This window comes from Lathyrus oleraceus, chromosome 7 (assembly GCF_024323335.1).
Source record: "Lathyrus oleraceus cultivar Zhongwan6 chromosome 7, CAAS_Psat_ZW6_1.0, whole genome shotgun sequence".
Classification (NCBI taxonomy): domain Eukaryota; kingdom Viridiplantae; phylum Streptophyta; class Magnoliopsida; order Fabales; family Fabaceae; genus Lathyrus; species Lathyrus oleraceus.
In genome coordinates this window covers 176,689,979-176,715,954 of record NC_066585.1, presented here as the reverse complement: position 1 = coordinate 176,715,954, position 25,976 = coordinate 176,689,979, and the positions used below count along the sequence as shown (strand labels likewise).

General features: G+C 35.4%; 3 protein-coding genes across 5 annotated transcripts in view; all 3 read left to right on the top strand.

Annotated features, from left to right (window-relative positions):
• LOC127105430 (L-type lectin-domain containing receptor kinase IX.1) overlaps nt 1-10,838 on the top strand; it is a 95,262-nt gene extending 84,424 nt beyond the window's left edge. The window contains exon 2 of the mRNA XM_051042615.1: nt 9,291-10,838. Within this exon, the coding sequence (XP_050898572.1) occupies nt 9,291-10,732 (1,442 nt within the window). The 3' untranslated portion in view covers nt 10,733-10,838. The remainder of the gene's footprint in view (nt 1-9,290) is intronic.
• Nucleotides 10,839-11,174: 336 nt separating this feature from the next.
• Nucleotides 11,175-13,403, top strand: LOC127105429 (L-type lectin-domain containing receptor kinase IX.1-like). The gene has a single exon (XM_051042614.1). It carries the CDS (start codon nt 11,247-11,249, stop codon nt 13,278-13,280), a length of 2,034 nt encoding a protein of 677 aa, XP_050898571.1. The 5' UTR covers nt 11,175-11,246; the 3' UTR covers nt 13,281-13,403.
• An 8,344-nt stretch (nt 13,404-21,747) lies between these two features.
• Nucleotides 21,748-25,719, top strand: LOC127105428 (uncharacterized). 3 transcript variants are annotated; one of them, XM_051042611.1, is made up of 2 exons: nt 21,748-23,463; nt 25,547-25,719. In XM_051042611.1, exons 1-2 carry the CDS (start codon nt 22,070-22,072, stop codon nt 25,590-25,592), a joined length of 1,440 nt encoding a protein of 479 aa, XP_050898568.1. In that variant the 5' UTR covers nt 21,748-22,069; the 3' UTR covers nt 25,593-25,719. The 3 variants fall into 3 exon arrangements, with proteins under 3 accessions (XP_050898568.1, XP_050898569.1, XP_050898570.1); XM_051042612.1 differs by lacking the exon at nt 25,547-25,719 and adding an exon at nt 24,339-24,535; XM_051042613.1 differs by lacking the exon at nt 25,547-25,719 and adding an exon at nt 24,339-24,535 and having other exon boundaries at nt 21,748-23,476.
• The last annotated feature ends 257 nt before the right edge of the window (nt 25,720-25,976 follow it).

Below are 25,976 nucleotides of genomic sequence, written 5' to 3'. Positions count from 1 at the left end.
ACAAGTAATCTGGTCCCTTTCTGAAACCAAATGACTGTGATACCATTTGTTGAGGGAGTTTTTCACCATTTATTGGGGGAGTTTTTCACTATGGAGCATTGAACATTGTGTGACTTCTTATAAGTGAGAGAACCCACTCACCTATCACCTTAAGGTTTTAGGTGAATATGTGGTGTGTCTCTCACAAAGGTCTTGCTCCAAGAAAATAAGTCCCAAAATGTTCAGTGTTCCCCATTGAAAAACTCCCCCAACAAATGGTATCACGAGCCTTTGGTTTCAGAAAGAGACCGACTTACTTGTATCGAAAGTCAAACGGCGCCAGTATGGTGAATAAGAAACGTTCCGTTGAAGAGTGTCAATGGCGTCAATGTGGTGAATAAGAAACGTTCCGCAGAAAAGCTTTCACTTGAGGGGGAGTATTGTAGACTCACACTTGAGGGGGAGTGTTGAGAATATATCAAGTGTGAGTAGTATGGGTAATAGTCCCACATTGGTTAGAAATGTGGGGACTTGAGCATTTATAAGTGAGAGAACCCACCCACCTATCACCTTAAGGTTTTGGGTGAATATGTGGTGTGTCTCTCATAAAGGTGTTGCTTTACCCACAATATTCAATGCTCCCTAGAGGGAAAAACTCCCCCAACATTATGATAAGTTCATTCTTCTTGTGGCACAAATTATTGATGCCTCAATTGACTAATCATGTTCACTTCTACCGACTATTTCCATCTTTGGTGGTGCTTTTCACATCCTTGAAAATTCAAAAATATTGTTAATTTTCGAAGATGCCGGAAATGACCAACAGAAAATTGGATAAAACACCACCTTGCATGATGTTCTTCTCCAAATAACACTCCATTTTCAAAACCTTTTAAAAAGTTTATTTTATTCTCACTCACCTTTTCAACACGAGAATATCATTTTTGTATTACATCACATCATAGAGAACAAAACAAGCTGGAATTGGAGATGAAGTTCATTCATTTCATCATTCATTCTTTGCATTAATCTTGTTTATGAGCTTAAAAATGGTTATTGAATCCGAATAAGCATCTTCGGACAAAGTTTGATATGGTTCGGATGTGCATATCTGGATTGTTTTGTTAGTTTAATTTTTAACATTATTTTTTTCTGTTATTAATGATATTAAATATGGTGCACCCAGATATGTTTCTCAAAACTATTTTTAGTGTGAATGTTAAATTGGTCGAAGTGAAGCGTGATTTTAAATTGGATGAAGTGAATGATGATGTTCAAACGGATGAAGTGAATGATGATGTTAAACCATGTGTTTGACTGGTAGTTGTCGTGATTTTAATTGTATGTTGTCGTGTTAAGTCTAAAGTTCATTGCTATGAGAGATAGCTTATTTTTCGAGGTCATGCTCAGTTTTATTGGACATCTTTAGGGTCGTGCCCGATCAAGGGTTGACGCACCTTCCATGCCTCTAGGTGAAAACCCGATTCAAAGTTGATGTAATATGGACTCGTCTTTAGCTACCATGAGAGAGATGGACCTCTTTGTGGTCATTACCTTTAACTATGCACTTGTAATATGGGATTTTGATTGCTTTCTTCGCACGTTTGAAGCGATTTTGACACCACCCTAACTACACTTTAATGGCCTTTTTGGAGAAGGACCTTTTCCCTTCTTTCACCAAGAGCTCCTCTTCCTAGTTCATGTAGGGTTGTGTAATACCCCAAAATTTTCCCCCCTCATTCATACATTCATTTTTAGGTCATTTAACATTTCATATTGCATTTCATCATATCAATCAGAATCAGATCCAAGAAGCTTGAATGTCATCCAAGACACTTTGTGGGTCCTATCTGGGTGATCAGTCAACACAGGGGAATGGCTTGAGATACTTCCAACATGTTCAAATGGGGTCTATTCATCAGTCAAAACGTTAATCTTGAAGGAGCAAAAGTTTGTTCATGAGCTGTCATGCTCGCTAGGCGAGCAGAATGGGTCGTCTAGCGAGTCCCAAGAAAAGCCACCAGAATCACCTACGCTCAGAGGAATTTCTTGAACTGTCATGCTCGCTAGGCGAAGCCCACGCGTTTCGAGAAAAAAAACGAAAAAAAAAACAAAAAAAACGAACAAAAAAACGAAAAAAATAAATAATAAATAAATAAAATATAACAGAAAAATCTTGGACTTGGACCTCTCTCTTTTGAGCCCACAAAGTCACAAAAATTAGGTTATAAATTCTAGACTTCCATCTCCCAAAAAACCCTGGGAAAAAGATAGTGAGAGAAGAGCTAACAGAGTTCAGAGCAACCTCCAGAGACTGAAGGGAACTCATCTGCAAAGAACCAATTCCCTCTCATATAAACCCTAAGATTGTTCTGCAAAGCCAACAGTGCAATTCAATTTCAATCGATCCTCCCCAATCAGGTATGCCCTATTTCCACTACTTTATACTTTGAATTTTGATACCCTTTTGATGCATGTGTTTGACAAGAGGTTTAGGCCTCCTACACTTGGTTGCTTTTTGTGAGCTCTTTTTGTGAATTTTAATGGCATGATTCACGTGGTTACATTTTGATTTGGGGCAACTCTTGATTGCGCCCCATCTTGTCACTCTAACCTGTTTGTTGAGTTTTTTGTGAGGGCTCACATGACTCTTGAAAGGATAGCTTGCTTGGCATTCCACTTTATTTGTGGGATACCATTTGGAGATTTATTCCGATTACCTGTATTGACTTGCTTTCTTTGATGGTGCCAGCTCGAGAGATCTCTGGGTTTCTTATTTCTTTAGCTGTTATTACTTCGGATCTTTATCCGTGTGGTAGATCTCTTGATCATTTATCTTTCCCGCATTTTACCGCTTCCTTAGCTGAAAGACCTCAATAGGAGGCAATGTTTTCTTTTGTTTGTTTACTTTTGTGCCCAAAGACCTCCAAGAAGAGGCATCAGTGCTAAAGACCTCCCTCCGAGGCAATTGACGGATAAAAGGGATTAGTAGTCAATCCCCTGTTATTCAGTGTGTCGTTCTTTAAGATCACACTACGTGTCGATGCTTCAGAACAAAAGCCCAAGATCTTTTGTCCGGTCAGTCAGTGGAGAGGGTTCCACCTTTCTGAATCCCCACTTTTTGTCATGAGCTCACCTTGTCCATGGTTAAGAGCTATGAGGTCTTATCCTCATTACCCTTTTGATCTGCTCATCCTAACGTTCAATGTCAGTGGTTAAGATCCCGTTTGATTACCCTTCCATGGCTTGTTTGTCGAGGTTGATATGACCCTTCTTGACTAAAGCCCTACCCATGTATGTTTGAGCCCCCTTGGTGGCATTTTACTTTATGCATGTTTGTTTTGTATGGTGTGATCGTCTCCCCATAGGATTGCTAGGCTTCGTATAGTCTCTCGTTTGCATGTCAATTAAGGTAGCACTGTTCCTTCGTCTAGGACTTCCTTTTTGCATGAGCATTCCTAAAACACAAACAAACTCATTGATTTTTCTTCTCCTAAGAACACGTTAACTCCTTCTACTACAGGCGAGTAAGTCTCCAAAGGTCGAGCATCCGGTAGATTGCGTAGTAACGTCGTTCACCCAAAAACACAACCCTTAACCCGTAGGTAGCCTAACTACGGCTTGCTCTGATTCTCATTCCAGATGAGATACGTAGGCATAAGACGCGATGTCTTAGCGAGCACACTCCTCTTTAACCCCTAGGTAGCCGAGCTACGAAGACTCTGATTCTCATATTCAGATGAGATACGTATGCAGTGGATGCGACATCCGTGCGAGTCATTTTCTTTTGACCCCCCTTTTAGTAAGTAGTACATTAGATATACACGCACCCTTTAGACAAGAACAACAAAAGTGGATCCCGTAGAGTACTACGGATGCGTAGGGGTGCTAATACCTTCCCTTCGCATAATCGGCTCCCGAACCCAAGATTTGGTTGCGAGACCTTGTCTTTTCCTTTCCTTTCTCCCAGGTTTACTTCGAGCGTTTCCTTTCCCTCCTTTGGGATAAATAACGCACGGTGGCGACTCTTCTGTCATTTCTTTCTCGCCGGGTATTTTTCGCATACTATATTTTTTAGGTTGCGACAGGTTGCACCCTACTCAGCAAGTCATTTAAACTACAATCTCCCTTAAGCCCTAGTTTCTTCTGAAGCATACAATATGACCTTAAACCCTTCTTGAATATCCGTTAGTTTAGTCCATATTTTGTACCTCCTATGGTCAAGCCCACTTTTGTTAAACGATCTATGTATTCATGTAGGTTTTTTTTCTTCCCGTGCGTAATCTGTTGAGTATCACCATAGTTGTTAGTTATCGTTTATGGGTGGTAAAATAGAGAGAATGAGTTAAATAGGTCATTCAATGAGTCAATGCTTCAATCTATAAGGGTCTTATATCACGTCACAACATCTCTGGTGAGGGTTAGCGCAAAAATCGTTTAATATGTTATTGACATCCTCTACATGTTTGTTAGGGTCCTTGGTCACGTTGTCGTCGCCAAATTTAGAGGTTTCTCCAGGGATATATGGATTCTGCTATTAAGGATGCATGGATATAACATGTTCCCATTTTGTTTTGCAGTATAAGAATCAACTTCATATCTTTCTCTCCTCCGGGAATGGTGTGTTGGTTATCGACGACTACTATAAGATTTTGGTGGAGTATGGTTCCCTCCCATTCCCTCATGCTTTGTTTGGATTGATGGAATTGGATGGAGCGGAGCGGAATGAGATGGCGTGGAATGATATTCCATTGTTGGGATCATTTAAAATTTGATGGAGCGGAGCGGAGTTGAGTGGTATGGATTTTATTTTATTCCATCACTTACCACCATATTTCTCCCCCTTCAATTTGGGAGGAATGAACAACTTGTCTTATTCTGTTCTAAAATTTCCAAACAATGGAATGGGACATTCGCTCCGCTCCACTTCATTCCGCTCCGTTCATTTTATGATATCCAAGCATAGCCTCAGAGTATAGGGGAGGGATCCAGTGCCCCTTACTTCAATGAAGGCTTAGAAATCCTAGAGTAACTTCATGTGGTGTGACCACTTTGAAAAGGATTTTCTCTAGTATTGCAGAGGGGATTATGTTGGTGTAAGCCCTAGAGGTCAATACTTTTGGTACTTGTATCGAATTATTTATTAATAATAAAAGGCTTTTTCTTTATTATGTTTGTTTAATAAAGTTCCTAGAATAGCTAGTCCATTTAATGTATCAAGTGTGACTTAATCATGAGATCCCATTAAACATAAGAACATTATTCTTAAAGTATTCGTAGTCGAGCTTTGTTGTAAAGTGGGATAACATTAAAGCATTAAGACTATTATGTATATAAACTGATGATCACATCTCATGGATCATGGATAAGGAGTTATCAAGTCTTAAACATAAGTATGAATATTGAGAGTAATATTTATACTAGATTGACCCGCTATGAGAATACTATATAGAATGTTATGCTAAGTGTCATAAATTATTCTCATGGTGATAATGGTGTATACCACTCTTTGACCTAAAACCACTATGTATCCTAGATGTAGAGTCGGGTGCCTTATTGTTGATCAAACATTGTCCGTAACTGGATGACCATAAAGACAGTTGATGGGTACTCCACGAAGCATGCTGAGGGACATGAGTGACTTAGATGGAATTTGCCCATCCTGCGTAACAGGATAAATGTCTATGAGCCCAATATTTAACTAGACAAGGATGACACGGTCTATGCCTTGTGTTCAATAAAGACATAAGGGCAAAAGGGTAATTATACACATAAGTATTATCACAAAAGGATTTGCCAGATCACTTGATATTTTCGTGTCTTGGGTAGCAGTGATGTGTTACTAGATATCGCTCACTGTTTATTGTGTTAAATACATGATTTAATATAATTGTCAATATCGCGAAAACCTACCGGGTCTCACACAAAAGGACGGATTGATGAGAGATAGAGTAGTTAAGGAACACCGCAAGGTACAGTGCACTTAAGTGAATTATAGAACATTGTAAGGTACGGTGTACTTAAGTAGAATACGAAATATGGTAAGGTACCACGTGATTAAGGGATTTTGGTATATTATAAGATATAGATCGCATACACTTAAGTGGGCTTTTTAGCTTGCAGCGCGCACAAGTGGTTCTATAAATAGAACCCTTGTGTAGAAGCATTTGCGCAGTTGCAATTTCGTTTCTCTCTCTCTCTCTCTCTCTCTCTCTCTCTCTCTCTCTCTCTCTCACTCAAAGTCTTCATTCATAGCAGCTAGCACTGAGATTGAAGGAATCCGTTCGTGTGGACTGAGTAGAGGCGTTGTCACCATTCAACTTTCGTGATCGCTCCGTAGATCTGCATCAAAGGTTTCAATCGCCACAAGAGGTAACGATTCTATCACTGATCATGCCCATTCGTAAGGATCACTAAAGGAGAATTTTTTTAAAAAAATTCTGTTGCATTTTGGATCGCTCTTTTCCTTCAAATTATGCGCAAAGTCACCTCCCGTATGTTGTTATCTCTTTGAGGGGCATATAATAACTTTCCTTGAATTCTCAGGATCGTGTGCACCTGAAATTGAGAGTTTTTTAGGTGCACCTGGAATCGAGAGTTTTTTAGGTGCACCAAATTATACATGTTGTCAATAGGTCAATGGCTCCCTGCATGCTTGATTGGCTTGTAGTTGTTGGAAGATGAAATCATCTCATATCCATGTATGAGTGGTTGCAAAGTAAGTTGGTTTGAAGGTTCATTTTGATAAGACAGAGGCAAAGGTTAAAAGGTTGGAAAATTTGGAATGCTTCTTTATTAATTCTTGGAGAATCCAAATCCCGTGGCATTGGAATAGAGGGAGAAGTTATTAAGACTAGACCGTCCATCTCCTGTAGAGGAGGATGAGCTTTACTAGCTTCAATAGTGGCTTTGGCAGATTGAGTTACTTTTAAGTTCAAGGTTTAATATTCTTTTTGGTCCGGTATGCTAACCTTAGGGTTCATTTTGCTTCCTTAACTTGAAAAAAAATCCATATTGGTCTCTTAACCCTTTAAAACGTATCATTTTTGTCCTTTTGTCTTATTAGCGACGAAAAAACTCAGAAACCGATCACCAAACTCGCAACTAGTTAGACGAAAAGAACTAACATGATATTTTTTGAAGAGTTAAGGGATCAATATGAATCTTTATTAAGTTAAGGGAGCAAAAGGAACTCTGAGGTTAACATACGGTACTAAAAATAGTATTAAACCTAAATTCAATATAACTTTAGAAGTCCGGTATCAGGTTTTCCGAGAAGCGATTGATGTTCGTGAGGAAAGAGTTAGAGATTTTGATCTGCGACAAAGATACAATTGTTGTTTGTGGAATTCGTATGAATCAAAAGTCGATTTCCGCAGATGGCGTCAATATTCCTCTTGAGAACCAGAAATTATCGGTGAGACTGCAAGATGAGATATTGGATTAGTGGGACAAGTTTATGGTACAATAGAGAAGAGATTGTCATATAAGATTAACACTTCAACGCTCAAGTTAAAACCATTCGCGTGAGAGGAGGCATGTTGTGTGGGTGACCGTTGGATCTATTCAAATGGTGATTGACATGTTTGGAGGAACCACCCACTCCGTGCACTCTTCACTTGATGTCACTCTTGAGCTTTTCAGCGCGGGCCTTGCGAACGTCAAGTCGACAACATCACTCTTTATGACAACTATCCGCAAAGAAGTTTCTAGCACCATGGAACCCAAGGACACTTGATCATAGTAATTAGAAGGAGCATCTTCTGTCATTTTTTCTTTCTCAGGGTTGTCCAAAGAGTTAGGTTTTAGTCCCAAAAAATCGTATAACCTTACTATAAAATTTAGTGAGTGTGTCAAATCGACGTATACACTATTCTAATCCTAAATACCTCTCACTTTTGGTTGTCTCTAACTTAAACGTCGGAATATTTACCAATATCTCTACCACCGGACCATAGTGCAGAGACATCAAGAATTTCAATGGAATTTGCCATCAAAGCGCAATTCATATTCCATTCTTAAACTGGAAAACCCACGCAGCATCAGACACTATTCACAAGTTTTTTTTAAACATGTTATATTCGACCTCACATTTAGTTATTTAGATTAGATCCAACTATGTAACTGTTGGCATGATGAGCTATAATAGTCAAAGTTTAAAATTTCATGATCCAAAAGTTCTATTGAACTAGTACAAGTCTTCCTTGCATATAAACGCGCTCATTATTTTACCTTTTATTTTCAACGGTTTCACCTTAACATCTTTCAAATTTCAAATGACTTATTCTAACTCTCCAAGTCTAATTGCTCCATTCCGATTCTTATGAACAGGTATCTTACAAAAGTTTGAAAAAATCCAAATAAATTCTTATATAAAAGGTTTTGACCTGGTGTCCATTAAATTATACGGTAATTCATTACAACATATGTGGCAACAAAACTAGATTAAAATATAGTATAAGACATATTCCTATGTTTTCATTCTAGAAAACTTGGTCTTTTCTTCCAAGTAGCAATAAATTCAACATTTGAAAAGAAAAAGAAAGGAAGAATAGTAGTAAACAATGATGGCTTAAAGAAAGCTCATAAAATAGTTTAACTTTTTGCAGTTTCATATAAACTAATCCCCGCAAATTTCACCTATTTGAAAACACCAAAAGCAATGTATATCCAATTCTCCAATCATAATTTCTCATTAATGTTGTTATCTATTTTCTTATTTTTAAACTTGATTATTCCAAATGCATCCTCTTTGTCCTTTAATTTCACTAGTTTTGATCCTAATGACAAGACCATAATCTACAATGGATCAGCAAATCCAGCATCATCAGAAATCCAACTTACAATAAACCAACAAGGCAAGCTCATGAATGGAAGCATTGGTAGAGCCACATATAGCCAACCACTTCTCCTATGGAACAAAACCACAAACAATCTCACAGACTTCACATCCCATTTCACTTTCACCATAAATTCCCAGAGAAAACAATTTTATGGAGACGGAATTGCTTTCTTTCTTGTCCCTTATGGTTCAGAGGAGCCTAATGCAACCCAGGGAGGTTCTATGGGACTAACGCTTGATAACCAAGAAATAAACTCAACTGAAAATTTGAAATATCCATTTGTTGCGGTTGAGTTTGATATCTTTAGCAATTACTGGGATCCACCACATGAACATGCCGGAATCGACATCAACTCTATGAGATCGGTTGCTAATACGACATGGCTGGCTGATATCAAACAAGGTATGCTCAATGAGGCTTGGATCAGTTATAGTGCTAGTTCACTAAATCTAAGTATTATATTCACAGGTTTTAGTAATGGAACTTCTACAACTGTGAATCAGACTTTATCTACCATAGTTGATCTCAGACTTTATCTGCCAGAACTTGTTTCTATTGGCTTCTCAGCTGCCACAGGAACATCAATCGCTATTCATAGTATATCTTCATGGGATTTTAGCTCAACTTTAGAAGCAGAACAAGATAACAACAAAACAATTACTGCTCCTAGTTATAAGAAGAAAAAGGCCAAGACAGGAATAGCAGTTGGATTGGGAATTGGTGGATTTGTTTTGATATGTGTGTTCGTTTTTATTTCCGTTTACTTGTGGAAGAAGTGGAAGAAAGGAAAAGAAGAGGAAGATGGTGAATTTGAAGAGTACATGGGTGAGGATTTTGGAAGAGGGACAGGACCCAAGAAGTATACATATGCAGAACTAGCACATGCGGCTAATAATTTCAAAGATGAGCATAAGCTAGGACAAGGAGGATTTGGAGGTGTTTATAGAGGGTTTCTTAAAGATACAAAATCTTATGTTGCTATTAAGAGGGTGTCAGAAGATTCTCATCAAGGGATAAAGGAGTTTGCATCAGAAGTAACGATTATTAGCAAATTAAGGCATAGAAATCTAGTGCAATTGATTGGTTGGTGTCATGAAAAGAAAAAGCTATTACTTGTATATGAGTACATGCCAAATGGTAGTTTAGACATTCATCTTTTCAAAAAACAAAGCTTTTTGAAATGGGCTGTTAGATATACAATAGCTAGAGGCTTGGCTTCTGCATTGTTGTATTTGCATGAAGAATGGGAACAATGTGTTGTACATAGAGACATAAAAGCAAGCAACCTAATGCTTGATTCAGAGTTTAATGCAAAACTCGGAGATTTTGGTTTAGCAAGGTTTGTGGATCATGGAAAAGGTGCACAAACAACAGCTTTAGCAGGGACCATGGGATACATGGCTCCTGAATGTGCTACGACCGGAAGGGCTAGTAAAGAAACAGATGTGTATAGTTTTGGAATTGTTGCTTTAGAAATAGCTTGTGGAAGAAAAGCAGTAAATATTAAGGCTCAAGAAAATGAAGTACATATTGTTGAGTGGGTTTGGGGGCTATATGGAAGAGGGAGAATTCTTGAAGCAGTGGATCCAAGACTAAGTGGAGATTTTGATGAGGAACAAATAAAGTGCTTAATGATTGTTGGTCTTTTGTGTGCTCACCCTGATCCTAATAATAGGCCTTCAATGAGACAAGCTATTCAAGTGCTTAATTTTGAAGCTCCACTGCCTAATCTTCCATCAAGTATGCCTATACCAACATATGCTGAGGGCCCTTTTAATTCTTTCACAGCTCCATTTAGCATAAGTGGTTCAGAGGAAGGTCAAAGCAAGAATATAATAAGCTTTAGTTCAAACACAAACTCAACTACTTCTGATGTTTCACCTTCTATGTCGCTTTTGTATTCTAGATGAAATTCATTTTATTTTAATCTATCTTTCTATCTTGAGTGTATGTAGAACTTGTCTTCATGTATCCTTACGTATTAATCAAATTTTTCTATGATAGATTTTTCTTTCATTGTTTATTCAAATTGACTCAACTCTCTTGTTAATTGTTATTCCTTGCATAACAAGCTCCAACTCTTTTCTAGAACATCGATTATAAAATAGTATATTTTATTGATCGAAAAAATTCTTACAACCTTTCTACTTTTAGTTTTTGACTATCTTATCTTATAAAATGAATTTTGGAAAACTTAGGTCACTTTTACACTTATATGGATGGATTCATTGAAACATAAGACTCATAAAGGAATTGACCAAGACTAAATCAAAGGTAAACCATTGAATCTGTCAACCACCAAACACAATCAATGAACCTTTATTACTAATTAATTACTAATACCTACATACAACCACAACATGCCATGCCATTTTGTATGGTTATTAGTATTTCCCATACAACATCACATTCTTATTTGCAACTATGGCAGCATCTTGCTATTATCATCAGAAAACTCATCTTCTCGCTTTCTTTTTCGTAACGTTATCACTCTTGCTAGTTCTAACATCTCATGCAACTCCATTATCATTCAACTATGACAACCTTAGTAGTGACAAAACAATTGCCTTCAATTTCTCAGGTGATGTCTCTCAAGATAACCAAGTTCTCCAACTCACAAAGTACGAGAAAGACAGTCTAGGTAGAGTCACATACTCAAAACTGTTTCATCTTTGGGACATAAACACAGGTGAAGTCAATGATTTCACTACTCGTTTCTCATTTACTATTAACGCCCCCAACAAAACCCATCACGGAGATGGAATCACCTTCTACTTGGCACACCCGAATTTTCCACTACCTGTTCCAAGAGACGGAAGTGGTATCGGTCTCGTGAGCCGAACTCAGTTGAGTAATCCAAATTACACAAAAGAAAATCCATTTGTTGCTGTGGAATTTGATACTTTTGTTAATGATTGGGATCCTAAATATGATCATGTGGGAATTGATGTTAGCTCTATCGCCACTTCTTACACGACGCAATGGTTCACTAGTATGGACGAAAGAGGATATGATGCTGAAGTTAGTTACAATTCGAGTTCAAACAACATTACTGTCACCTTCACAGGTTATCAAGATAACAAGATAATTCAACAGCACTTGTCAAGTGTTGTTAATCTGAAAGATCATCTACCTGATTGGGTTGAATTCGGATTCACTTCCGCGACAGGGTTCTGGTGGGAGTATCATACTCTTAACTCATGGTCTTTCAAGTCAAGTTCAGATTTTGAAGCTGACGAGAACGGAACAAACACAGGACTTGTCGTAGGACTTAGTGTTATCGGTGCTGCTGCTGTTTTTATCTGTGTTATCGGGTTGGTTTGTTTTGTGAAACGGAAGCTGAGGAATAACAGAATGGAGGATGTTTTGCAGACGGATCTCGAAATGGATAATGATTTTGAAAGAAGCTCTCTACCTAGGAAGTTTACCTATGAAGAACTTGCTACCGCAACCAACAACTTTGCAAAGGAACACAAAATCGGAGAGGGTGGTTTCGGAGGAGTCTACAAAGGATTCATAAAAGACTTAAAAACTCATGTTGCAATTAAGAAGGTTTCTAAGGGATCAAATCAAGGAGTAAAGGAATATGCATCTGAAGTCAAAGTTATTAGCCAACTGAGGCAAAAGAATTTGGTTCAACTCTTTGGTTGGTGCCACAAACAAAATGATCTTCTTTTAGTTTACGAGTTTATGGAAAATGGAAGCTTAGATTCTTACCTTTTCAAAGGTAAAGGTTTGTTGACATGGCCAGTGCGATACAACATAGCTAGAGGCTTAGCCTCAGCATTATTGTACCTACACGAAGAATGCGAACAATGTGTACTTCATAGAGACATAAAATCAAGCAATATCATGTTGGATAGTAGTTTTAACACAAAGCTCGGAGATTTCGGTTTGGCTAGACTAATGAACCATGAGACAGAATCAAAGACAACAGTTCTAGCCGGAACATATGGATATCTATCACCTGAGGCTGCAACTAGAGGTAAAGCTAGTAGAGAATCTGATGTATATAGTTTTGGAGTTGTTGCTTTGGAAATAGCTTGTGGTAGAAAAGCAATTGAACCAAGTCTTAGTGAAGAACATGCTTACTTGGTGGATTGGGTTTGGGAGCTTTATGGTGTAGGTGAAATTCTTAAAGCTGGTGATTCAAGATTGTATGGTGAATTCAATGAGAAGGAAATTGAGAGGTTGATGATTGTTGGACTTTGGTGTACTCATGTAGATCATGTTCAGAGGCCTATGATTAGACAAGTGGTTCAGGTTCTTAGTTTTGATGCTCCATTGCCTAGTCTTCCATTACAGATGCATTCATCTTTCAGTTCTGTGTCCTCTAAATACAAAAATGGGACCTCAACTTCAAGCAATAGTACCTTCACAGGTTCATCACAATCAAGCACAGCATTTGAAGTCGTTTCTCCTTCAGCTGCTCTTCTAAATACATACAACACCATTTGATGTTTTGATTTGTTTTTGTTTTTTCTTTTAGGATTATGTGTCATTTGGGTAAATGAGAGTCAATGTCATTGCATCACTTGGGACAAAGTAAAACCTATATAAGTAAATTTTTATTTTCAAACATATCATTCTTTCTTTTATTTTTTATTTTTTATGATCAAAGTAAGGTGTAAAAATATGATTAATCAAATTCTATTAATAAATTGAATTGTATTGCTCCCTAAAAAAAAATTAAATCACTCAATTGAACCATTTAATTTAATAATTCGAATTTAGTTTAAAATCGATTCAAAATCAATTTTTTTTAAACTGATTTAATTATATGAATTAGTTTTTTCATAATAAAAAAAAAGGAAAACGATTGAAAGTGAAAACAACAATATTTTAAAAATAAAAAATATTTTTTTATTACAAAAAAGTTTTGAGAAAAAAAACAGTTTTTCTAAAAAGAAAAAATTACTCCAAAAAATAAAAAATAATGTCTTTGAAATTTTGTTATTATTTTATATGAAAATAAAAAATATAATCTCATTTGAAATGAAAAAAGAACTCTGAAAATAAAAAATATTTTTTATTCCAAAATATGAAAAATGTTTTTTACCGAAATGTTTGTTTTACTAAAATTTAAAAAAATGACAAAAAATAAAATAATTTTTTTTCTAATATAAAAATATTGTTTTTTTCTGAAAAAAAATGTATTCCAAAAAATAAATATATAATTTAAATAAAAAACTGAAGAAAAAAATACAATTTTTTTCTGAAAATAAAAAAAGTATTCTGAAAAATATATATTTTTAAATTAAAAAACAAATTTATCTAATTTAAATTTTTTTTAATATATTAAATTAATTTATAATTGCAAACTGATTATAAACTAATTTATAAATACAAATTAATTTTAAATTGAATTGAAACCATTTTACCAATTGACTGTAATTTTTATTAAAATAATTATTGTAAATGAATCAACCTAATTCGGTACAGGACAATTCTTCAACCATGAACATCACTAAATGAAACACAAACACGCCACCCTTATTAACCATTAAAAAGAAGAAAGTGATTTCCATAAATTTATACTTAAATGCCATCTACATCTACACTTTCTTATAAAGAAACTATATTTTAAAATACAAATATGATAAGATATTATATTTCTACAACAAAATTAAATATTTAACACTATTAATTCGTATATTACATTCAATGTGCTCTTAAATAGCAACAAAATTCAACATTTAGCTGACATAAAAGTAAGGGTGTTCAAATTTAAATCGATCCAAATAAAAATTATAAATTGATCTAAAAAATAAAAAATCACAAAAATTGAATATTATTGAACGTGTTTGGATGTCATTTTGTAAAAATTGTTAGGTTTCAATCGAATTTCGGATTGATTTTCAAACCCGATCCAAACCGGACCGAACCGAACCACGTGTATATATTTGTATACTTATTTATTTTTTATTAATATGACATGTCAATCTAGTTTATTATTCGATGATACTTATCTTTTTATATTATTTATTAGTTTAATTTAATCTATTAATTTTTATTATTTCGTTTGTTTCAATCGTAATATATCAATCAATCTCATGTTGTAATATTAATTTTTAATGCATTATATTATATGTTATTATTGAAAAGATTTCAAATCACACATTAGTTAAAAATAGAGCATCTAAAGAGTTTATATAAAGAGTGACACCTCTCAAGTTATAAAATGAGGACTTTTCCCCTTTGTTTCCTAAATCAACCGAGGTGGTAGATTATATTTATTGCAACAAAAAATGTTGAATGAAAAAAATTAAATGAAACATGTATTGTTTTCTTTTTTAATTTTTTACCAATCATCAATTTCTTTGTTTGTCACAATAATTAAACAATGACTTATATAAAAAACAAATTGTAATATGATTAAGAATAAATTTCTCAATCTTGTCAACCGAATAAGATAATATATTATATAATATTTTATTTGATTGATAATATTGGGGAGTTATTCAAAAATTTAACAATGTTTTTTTTTACCAATTAACATTGGCAAGAGGTGGAAACACCTACAACAACAAACACAACGCAATTATGTGAGATAGATTGTAAGAAGAGAAAAATGATTTGTTAAAAGTGATTGTTAGAAGAACAACACATAATCAAAGTATATTTTTTTGTTAAAATGTATCATAAAGAATGATGTTTACGAGTAAGGAGCGGTTGTATATATGGATTTTTTTTTTATCTAAATAACATATTTTTTCAAATAACTACTCAAACTAACTCACTTTTTCACCTATTTCCCAAAATAACTCACTTTTAAATAAAAATATTTTAAGATAAAGGAGACGTCAATCCAATTGACGTTTGTGTACAACATATAAAAGGAGACGTCACTCTAATTGACGATAGTGTACAAATATATAGGAGATAAAGTACATTCTCTCTCCAATATATGTACTTTGTTGTCAATTGGATTAGCGTCTCCTCTTATGTGTTGTACACATGCGCCAATTGGATTGACGCCTCCTTTATTTTGGGAAAATAGGTGGGAAAGTGAGTTATTTTGGATATTTATTTGAAAAAATGGATTATTTGGATAAAAATTTCGTATATATGAGTTAGGTTTAAGGTAAAACTTAGTGAATGAATCATTTTATAATTAATTCTCTATAGCATATCCCTGTTAGAGAAAATGATGTAATAGATTATTTAATAGTTAAATAAAAACTAATAGAAAAAGAAAGACTCTACCTTTAAAGAAATAAAAACAAAAATTACAGCTATTGGAATTCGAAGCATGTACCTTGACTTAGTGTACCCCTCATTTTTTACTAAAACCGACATAATAGATTGTTTTTTAGAAAGAAAAAAACATGGCGCGTACAAGTATTTTGCCTCAATTTTTTGTTACGTGAGTGTGAAGGCATGTTTCTCAAGTGTTTTGATGACGACAAGATTCTAAAAAGCAAGAATGAATTGACAAAAAGAAATGGCTCTAAGACTTCTAAAGCAAAGACAAGTTTCATATTATGTCAAGTCTTGAAGAAATACTTATGGATTGATCATGAATGATAAGGTATATAGCATTCAACATTTCTAATGAGTATACAAGTGTTCAAATCCTCATACATTCATATCATGTTTGTTTAAAATGTTTGAATTCATCTTGCCAAAGTTTTTTTCTTTGAAAAATAACTATTTTTGCATTCTGCAGAGCTTTTAATCGGTTAACAGCGTTGTGCTAATCGATTAACAAGCAAAAAATTTCAAATCTTTTGCACGCTACAAGGGTGTAATCGATTAACCATTTTTGGCTGACCGATTACCACTGTACGAGTGCCTGAAAAAATTGCATTATTTCATTCCTTTGGTTTTCAAAACTAGTTCTTGAAGCATGACATTCTTTCATGGTTTGTACTCATTTGTAGAGGTGCATTGGGGCTATATAAACACCATTTCTTCAAATTTTAATCTCACATTTTTTTGCAAACTTTCAAATATTCAAATATTCTCTTCATCTTTCAAAAATTCTCTAAGTGTTCAAAACCATAGTTTTAAGAGTGAAACTTTCTGCACTTAACCTTCATAGAAAAATATTCTAAGTTTCATTTACTTCATAGTGAACACTTGTATATCATTAAGAGATTTGTTTTTTTATAAGGAGAAGATCAATCCATAGATTGATACTTATACAATTTCATTTCACATACTTATAAAAAATTCAAATTACTTTATGTATCCTTGTTGTCCAGGATTGTTGGAAACAAGAGGTTCACTAAAGGGAGGATTGTTCTCTTTTTGAACTTAGTGAAAAATCCAAGAGGATTGTTCTTGGTGTGATTGGTAGTGTTTGTATAGGAAGACTAGGAAGAGTCTTCTATAATTCCTAACAATAGTAAAATCTCTTTCATGTTGAAAGGGGACTAGAGTACTCTCGGACTGTGAGGGGAACCAAGATATCTCTCGGTGTTCTTTATCTTTCCGCATTTACCGCTTTTATCACATAGTAATCACTTAGGAAAGATTCTTAAAACAAGTCAAAAAACCGGAAAAGTTTTCATAATACCTAATCCCCCCCTCCCTCTTAGGTGCACACTCAATTTACAATTGGCATCAGAGCAAGTTATAGGTAACATGTTCCTTCAAGATCCAGTATGGCTTCCGCTAGCACAAACCCGGTTTTCAAAGATGGTGGTAGTAGCAACAAACTCCCTCTATTTTCTAAAGAATATTTTGACTTCTGGAAAATCCGCATGAAGACACATTTAGAAGCACAAGGAGATGGTATATGGGAAGCCGTTGAAAATGGTCCTCATAATCCAACTAGTATGGTTAATGATGTTGGCACTCCTAAGGTTAAAAAAAATTATGATGAAGATGATAAGAAAAGAATACTTAATGAAAATAAAGCTATTAATCTTCTTCAAAGTGTATTAAGTATGGACGAGTTTTTCCGTATCTCTCAATGTAAATCGGTAAAAGAAATATGGGACACTTTGGTGGACACTCATGAAGGAACCGTTGAAGTTAAAAGTTCCAGATTGAACACATTGATTCAAGAATATGAAATGTTCAGAATGCAACCTGGATAATCCATTGCTTCATTGTAGAAAAGATTTGTTCACTTGACAAACCATTTAATTGCACTCAGAAAGACCTTTGCAAATGATGATCTCAACCTTAAAGTGTTAAGATCCTTGACTAGAGAATGGCAACCAAAATTGACGGTTATATCGGAGAAGAAAAGTCTTTCTACTATGACTAATCGGCTTCAGACGGGCTATGTAAATTGAAACCTCTGGCCTAAATAAAGTCCAAGCAACTTGAAGCCTCTGCCATAATCGACTTCATCCGGTCTAAGTAAATTAAAATCTCATGCCTAAATGAATTACAAGAAACTTGAAGCTTATAACATAATCGGCTTCGACTGGGCTAAGTAAATTGAAACCTATGGCCTAAATAAAGTCCAAGCAACTTGAAGCCTTTAGCATAATCGGCTTCAGTTGGGCTAAGTAAATTGAAACCTTTGGACTAAATGAAGTCTAAGCAACTTGAAGCCTCTGGCATAATTGGCTTAGGCCTGACTAAGTAAATTAACAAGCCTATGACTTTAAGTAGTTTGGTTAACTTATAACTGGCCAAATGTCTGACATGATCTACTTGGAATTAGTCGGTCTGTGTTCGAGAATTAACGAGATCCCTCTAAACATTAAGGCCCTGCTCGATGGGGATTCAAACCTATGTGGTACAAATTTCAGATAAAAGACAACCTGACTCACTTGAAGCCAACCAATTTATCTGATTTCCATATCCACGAGATGACCATTAACCATAACTTTGAAAAAGTCCATCTCGGGCAAGTTAAGATTGGGATAAAGGTACAAGGCTTGAGCCTTTTCCCTATTAAAGGCAGCATCGCCTACGTCGAGGACGTCAATTTGAGCTTTCTGCAAAGAGCTTTGAAATTGTTCATTTGAAACTTGAATTGATTTCATCTCCTCATATTGTTTGTTAATAGTGGACTTCAATTCCTGATTCATAGCCTCTGATATCTCCTTCTGGTCTTCTCCTTCGATAATTGTTTCTCTAGGCCGGATAGTCTAGCCGCTTGCGTTTTTTGTTGCTCTTTCAGTTGATTGACCTCTTGGTTAAGTTTTATGTCGATATGTTCATGATCATCCCTGACTTCAAATAACCCCCGGGTTAAAACAACACATGTCATCAGATAAGAACTGATATTTTGGGTCAGTTTCTGTTGCCCTATGGTCTTCACCTTGTTCACATCTTTCGTATTCAAATGATCATAATGGAATTTTAGTTTGTCCAAACTGTTACTCCAGAACTTGAATTCATTGGATGATCTGGTTTAGTCACTTTCACCAGTCTCACGCATCAAACACGAAATTTCCCAATCGGCTTTGTAGACCTAGTTAATCATCGAAGTTCTCATCCTCTTTGGGGTACTCAAATGAAGGCTCTTCGGTGGCAAAAGGGTAGAAGATTGAGGCTCCGAAACACTGGGGATTGCTGTGCTTAGGGCTACATTTCTTTTCTTTAGTAACTGGGCTTCTAAATCGGTCAAGTCTGATTTAACATCACTTTGGCCGGTTACTTTCCTTACCACCCAGGCTTCCAACATCAACTTTTTTTGTTCCTTCATAGACAAGTCAATCATTTTTTTCTACAGACAAAATGAGAAAAGAAGTTAGCAAAGTGCATGATGGCATCCTGAGTGATGCAAAAAGAAAATAAACGGCCATTACCCAGGAAAGAAAAAACGTGTTCATCGGGTAAAGACAATAGATCTCAGACTTTCATCATACGAAAGGAATCTAATATGACCAAAGATTTAACCTCCTGGTCATTCAATTTGTCAAAATCAAAACTGGATACTGAAAGAGGGCTCTCGGTCCAATAGATAGGGAAATGATGAGACCCGTCTAGCACATATATTATCCGAGGACATCTCAGTCCACATCTAACTCGAAGAAATTAGTCTTTAAAACCTTTATAATTTGTGGTATAAGCTTAGAGAAAACTCTTGTCGGGAAGGCCGCTAATGGTCACCCATCCACCCTTATCAACACCTTTGATTTCAAAAAAGGAGAAAAATAAACCTATGGTGGACTCTATATCTATGGCCTCACAAGCTATTTCGAAAGCCTTGATAAACACCCAGCTATTAGGACGAAGTTGAGAAGGGGCAGTATTCATGGCTCTTAATAAATTGGTTTCAAAATCGATAAAGGGAAGGTGGATGTTAAAAGCTTCCAATATCCCAATGTAGAAATTGAAATATTCATATTTAACTCCTCTAGCAAGAGATATACAAACATGTTCCCTTGTAATACAGGGCTCTTAAATAACATTGTCTTCGTTCCTAGTAGAATAAACATTCTTCAAAGGTCAAAGTTTAGTAATCTTCACCTCGTCAATGAAGTTGTGATCATAACTCATTACTTCTTGATCGAATGACTCCATAATCTCCATCATCATCTCTACTCATGAACCTGACGAAGAAGATTCAAAGTCAGAATCGCTAAAAGAGGTGGAAATATTGTTGCAAGCCTCCTTGGCAATACGACAAAGTCAGTCTGGGTTAGAGTATCCATACTCACTCTCACATAAAAATCCCAAAGATATTTTATTTCGCAGACACTCAAGGATCTTAATGCATTTGTATTATCATCACATGCATTAACAACAATCATTGGATAATAGAACGCAGAACAAAGAAACAAAAGTAAATATACATGATCTTGAAGAACGAACGAAAACTCTAAAGGTTGCTTTGAAAAGAGAAATAAATTCCTTCAGCAAATGACGAGCCAGAAGGTAAAAAGATGACTTTAATCAGGAGAAAATACTCTTAGGAACTTAAGAAACATGAAACATTTCAGATCGTCGAAAGCGATCAAATTCCCATAAAAGTTATCATTACTAAGGAAGGAGAGAATCTGATGAAGATACGCTATCATGATTAAAGACACGTCACTACAAACGAATATCACTGCATAAGTGAACTGAAGAAAAAGTTAAAAAGAAATTTTCAGGCTTCCTTTGTCCAAACATTTCAATCTTTTAGAGCTCATGCTCGGGGGACTTATGTACATCCCAAAAAATTAGTTTGACATGTCGAGATATAAGATCGTTGGATCGTTTATGTACATACCAGAATTCCTTGAGACCGAGTTGGTATGACAACCGAGTATGGCGAGGTTAGCTAGTCGGTAGTCGTGTTATACCTACTAGTCGGACTCCGGTTAGGGTATCAAAATAAGCAAGACGAAGTCGACCTCATGTAAGTCGGTGATGATCGAGTTAGTGCAAGCCGGATCCGATGACAAGGCTAAGATGTCATTTGGAGGGTCATAAGAAACAATTACTAGATGATACATTATGAAAAGGGAGTTATAATTAGTGAAGATGCAGTCGTTACGTGGCAATTATTGGGACGACAAACATTATTGACAGATGTATTTATGATGAATATGGAGAGTCAAACGGGAGAGAGAAGGAAATAAAGACTTATAAATAAAAAAATATTTGAAGAGTAAAATCAAACAAAAAATAGAGATAAAAAATACATAAAAGACACTTCAATCAATTATTTCAGATTTTCCTTGACTAGAAATAAGAAAATCAATTTTTAAATATTCTTTAAAAAGAATAAATGGTTCGCTAAATTGTCCACATGAATCATGATACATGAGTATTTGTCTTTAATTCATATTGCTTTAATTTTTTTTTCATTGGACCAAGACTCTATATCCCCACTCTTATTTTTATTTTATTTTAATGGATTTCGAATTACTAAAAAAAAAGTTTACATTGACTAAAAATAAAAATAATTTATTTACAAAGACTAAAAATTAATTTAGTTAAAAAATTATGTTTAAGATTTTTCTTTTAAAATTAACATTTATATAAGTACTTAAATATAGTACTCTTTATTTTCCTTATTAACAGAAGCATGCAGTATAATACAAAAAACAGAAGATTTGTCTCTGAAATGGTCTAATTTCGCCATAACCACCGATCCCACACCTTCTATTTGTCCGCATCCACCATCTCTCCCAACACAACACTCACCGTCACTGCTATGCAACAACACACTCGCATCATCGTTGTTTTCTCCCTAATTTCACACATTTTTCATCTCTTTTGAAACTACCCAATCATTCCTTTTCTCATTTTCACGCCAAGATCTGTTCTTCCTTCCCAATCCCGCCTCAGATGCAGACTCTCCCTCCTTTGTCTTGCATCAGAGGTTTTCTCCCCTCTTCCCTCTCATGAATCTCGCTCTCCCTTTAAATCTTTTTACCGAACTCGGATGTGGCTTCGTGCTTTTCACATGTCTCTATCGCTTTCTCAAATTTCTCGGCATGGTTTTGATGCTTGGTTTCTTTTTCAAGATTCTACACTTGGGTTGGCGTTTTAAGGGTGCACTGCGTTTCCTCTGTGATTTTGGAGGCATGCCCAGAATTCGTCTATGTTTGGAGAACATAATTTGGGAAGTTTCTAAGCCAGAGGTTCCATCTTTCGAAAATGGGTCCGACCCAAATGCGACCAAGAAGAGCTCTAATATTGCCGGAGAGAAAGTGAAAGATAGTTCGGAGAATGGGTCGGATAATGAATGGGAGGTTCGAGATATGGACGAGGTGTTTGATGTAAATACTCTGAGAAAGTTGATAAAGATTCAGCGCAACAAAGCCAATGCTGCTTTTACGGAGCTTGACCACGAACGAACAGCTGCTTCTTCATCGGCACATGAGGCAATGTCGATGATTCTCCGGCTTCAGAACGAGAAGAGCTCGGCTGAAATTGAAGCCAATCAATTCCGCAGAATGGCTGAGCAGAGATTAGAGTATGATGATGAAGTGATTGATTCTTTGCATTGGGCGATCACACGGCATGAATCTCATAGGAGTGTGTTGGAAGAGCAGTTGAGGGTTTATAAAGAAGAGCTCTATCAACATATTGAGGAGGATGAGATAGAACAACTTGAAGCCAGTCTTAGTAGGGGTAAGATATTTGAGAATGAAGCTGTTGATTCCCGGATAGAACAACATGAAACCAATGTTAGTAGGGGTAAGAGTTTTGAGAATGAAGCGGTTGATTCGGGGACAGAACAACGTGAAACCAATGTTAGTAGGGGTAAGAGTTTTGAGAATGAAGCGGTTGATTCGGGGATAGAACAACATGAAACCAATGTTACTAGGGGTAAGAGATTTGAGAATGAAGCGGTTGATTCGGGGATAGAACAACATGAAACCAATGTTACTAGGGGTAAGAGTTTTGAGAATGAAGCGGTTGATTCCGGGATAGAACAACTTGAAGCCGAAGTTATTAGGGATAAGAGTTTTGAGAATGAAGCGGTTGATTCCGGGATAGAACAACTTGAAGCCGAAGTTATTAGGGGTAAGAGTTCTGAGAATGAAGCTGTTGATTCGGGGATAGAACAACTTGAAGCCGGAGTTAATAGGGATAAGAGTTTTGAGAACGAAGCTCTTGATTCTGGGATGGTACAACTTGAATCCCAAGTTAGTAGGGCTAAGAGTTTTGAGAATGAAGCTGTTGATTCCGGGATGGAACAACTTGAAGCCAATGTTAGTAGGGGTAGGAGTTTTGAGAATGAAGCAGTTGATTCTGTAGTTAGCACTTCTGAAACCGGATCACAGGCCTTGTAAGTTCCCAAGGTTGTGTTATATACAAACAAATGTTTTTCCTTCACTTTTCTTTTGACCTGTTTTTGTGTAGTGTAAATTGTGTTAATCCATAACTTTAGTATCGATAATATTGAGCGTTAATGTATATATTGATTGATATTGATGTTTTTGCATGGTAATTAGTTAGACTCCAGTTTCAGGTTTGTTAGTGCAGCGTCTATTATAACTTTGTTGAATGAAATGCATCTAAACACACAAATTTCCCGTAGGCATATTAAAGTAGTCTTATTTCATGTTTACTGTGTAAATTATAATGGATTTCCTAGGAACAGATAAATTAAAATGTGCCAGTTAGTATAAAGCCTCGGTCATTTTATTGTTTAATTTGTTGGTATTTTTCTGCTACTTCTATCCTTCTTTTCTTTACTTTCAATCATATAGTTGATCTGAGAGAAAGATAAATTTCAGTTTTCAGTAGAATTTAAATATGGTATTATTAGAGAACATTCTTTGTTTGCCTCACAAGTCACATGTCATTTCTCACACTACACCAGAACTGCATACATATTAACCTTTCTGTTGTGATGAACTGTATCATTTTCATCCTCTTCCTACTCTGACTGATTCTATGTAGAGTTACAGTATTACTTCCAAGATTGTTCAACAAAATGATCATTTTCTTTGTTATCCATAAGGATTGAGTGAATATTATGCATCTATATGGTTACAAATCCACTTCCAAACAAAGTCTTCTCACAGATCGATCAACAAAAACGTCAACAAAATTGATGTCTTTCAAGTGAACTAGTTAGGAATAGTTTGTCAAAACTAGAGCTTCATGAAGTTCCAAAGCCTGCCCAATGAGAACTTGATGAAACTAATTTTTTTGCAGGAAGTCTGCTACTAGTTAGAAATTCTGGTGTACAGGGAAATTTGGTAGGAACAAATAAAAAAAAATCCAAATACATGTTGGTTGATAATGCATAGTAACCTTTGTAACACCAACACCCGGAATAAAATCATGTGATTGTGTTCAATCTTGTAAAATTATTATCAAATGATAATAACGTGTTTGTGTCCGAGTACTAATTCAATTTAATCGCAAACTTTTTAAATTCAAATATCCACTAAAATATATAAGTGATCGCGTTTAACTCATTGAAAGTTTACGGAAGCAGTTAGCTACAAATGAAATGCTATTTTAATAATTTATATAAAAAAACAATTTAGCTCATAGACTTACTTCAAATTTTTTCGAACAACGATAGTATTAGAGTTTGACTTATCTCATCTTTATAAAATTGGTTTTTAGGTTAAGGTAATTTCTTTTCCCACCTCTATTAAGTTCTCCTAAATCCTTGACAAAAAGTAAAAAATACCTTCAGTTTTCAAAGATATATCTTCAAACGCACCATTTTTTTTACTTTTTAAAATTTAATTCAGAGACGCATCTTTGTATTTATTTTAGGGTTTGTTCGTAGATGCATCATCGAAATAATCCTTAATTTCAAATACAATGGGATATTCAGAGATGCACCTCAGAACGTGTTTATTTTATATATATATATATATATATATATATATATATATATATATATATATATATATATATATATATATATCGCGCAAGACCCCCACTTTTCCCTTTCTTCATTTTCTGAAACTTATTCCTCAACTTCAAACCACATTTGAAGTTCGTAGCAACTTTCAATCCATTTTTCAAGTTTCCTCAAGGATAAACACTACTTCTACTTCAAGCATTTCAATCTCAACTAATTACACTTATTCATCCTCAACACTTTCTTGAGTAAGTTTCTCATTTAATTTATTTTGATTTTTGATTAATGTATTAGGTAAAATAGTTTGTTTAGATGCATTAGGTATTAGTCAAATTTGTAATAAATAGTTGTTAGAGACATGCGCTATGATTTGATTGCGTTCTGGGTTGTTAGATCAAGACTGATATCCGTTTCTACCATTGATGCAAACACAAGCTTTTTCGGAGATGCATCTTCGAATTGGTGGTCTACTGTTTTTCAGAGAAGCATATTTGAAACTGTTTTGGATGCAAAATGATGTCTTTTTCTCGTATTGTTTCAGGAAAAATGACTATAAACAACCACGACAGACGGAGACTCGGCCGTGAAATCCAGCATGCGTTCGTTCGATGTGAGATGGCTAGGCTTCAGAATGAGCAGACAAGAGTTAGGAGGGGAACTGTCCCTAGGCCTCTCGAGGGGGAAACATCGACTTCTAGGAGCCGCCTGTCACATGGGTCCTAATCCCATGACACATCCCCCCTGATCACGTAGACCGAGAGGAAGCTCTGTTGTTGCACATGATGTTAAGTGATCGCGTTTAACTCATTGAAAGTTTACAGAAGCAATTAGCTACAAATGAAATGAAATGCTATTTTAATAATTTATATAAAAAACAATTTAGATCATAGACTTACTTCAAATTTTTTTGAAGAACGACAATATTAGAGTTTGACTTATCTCATTTTTATAAATTTTGTTTTTAGGTTAAG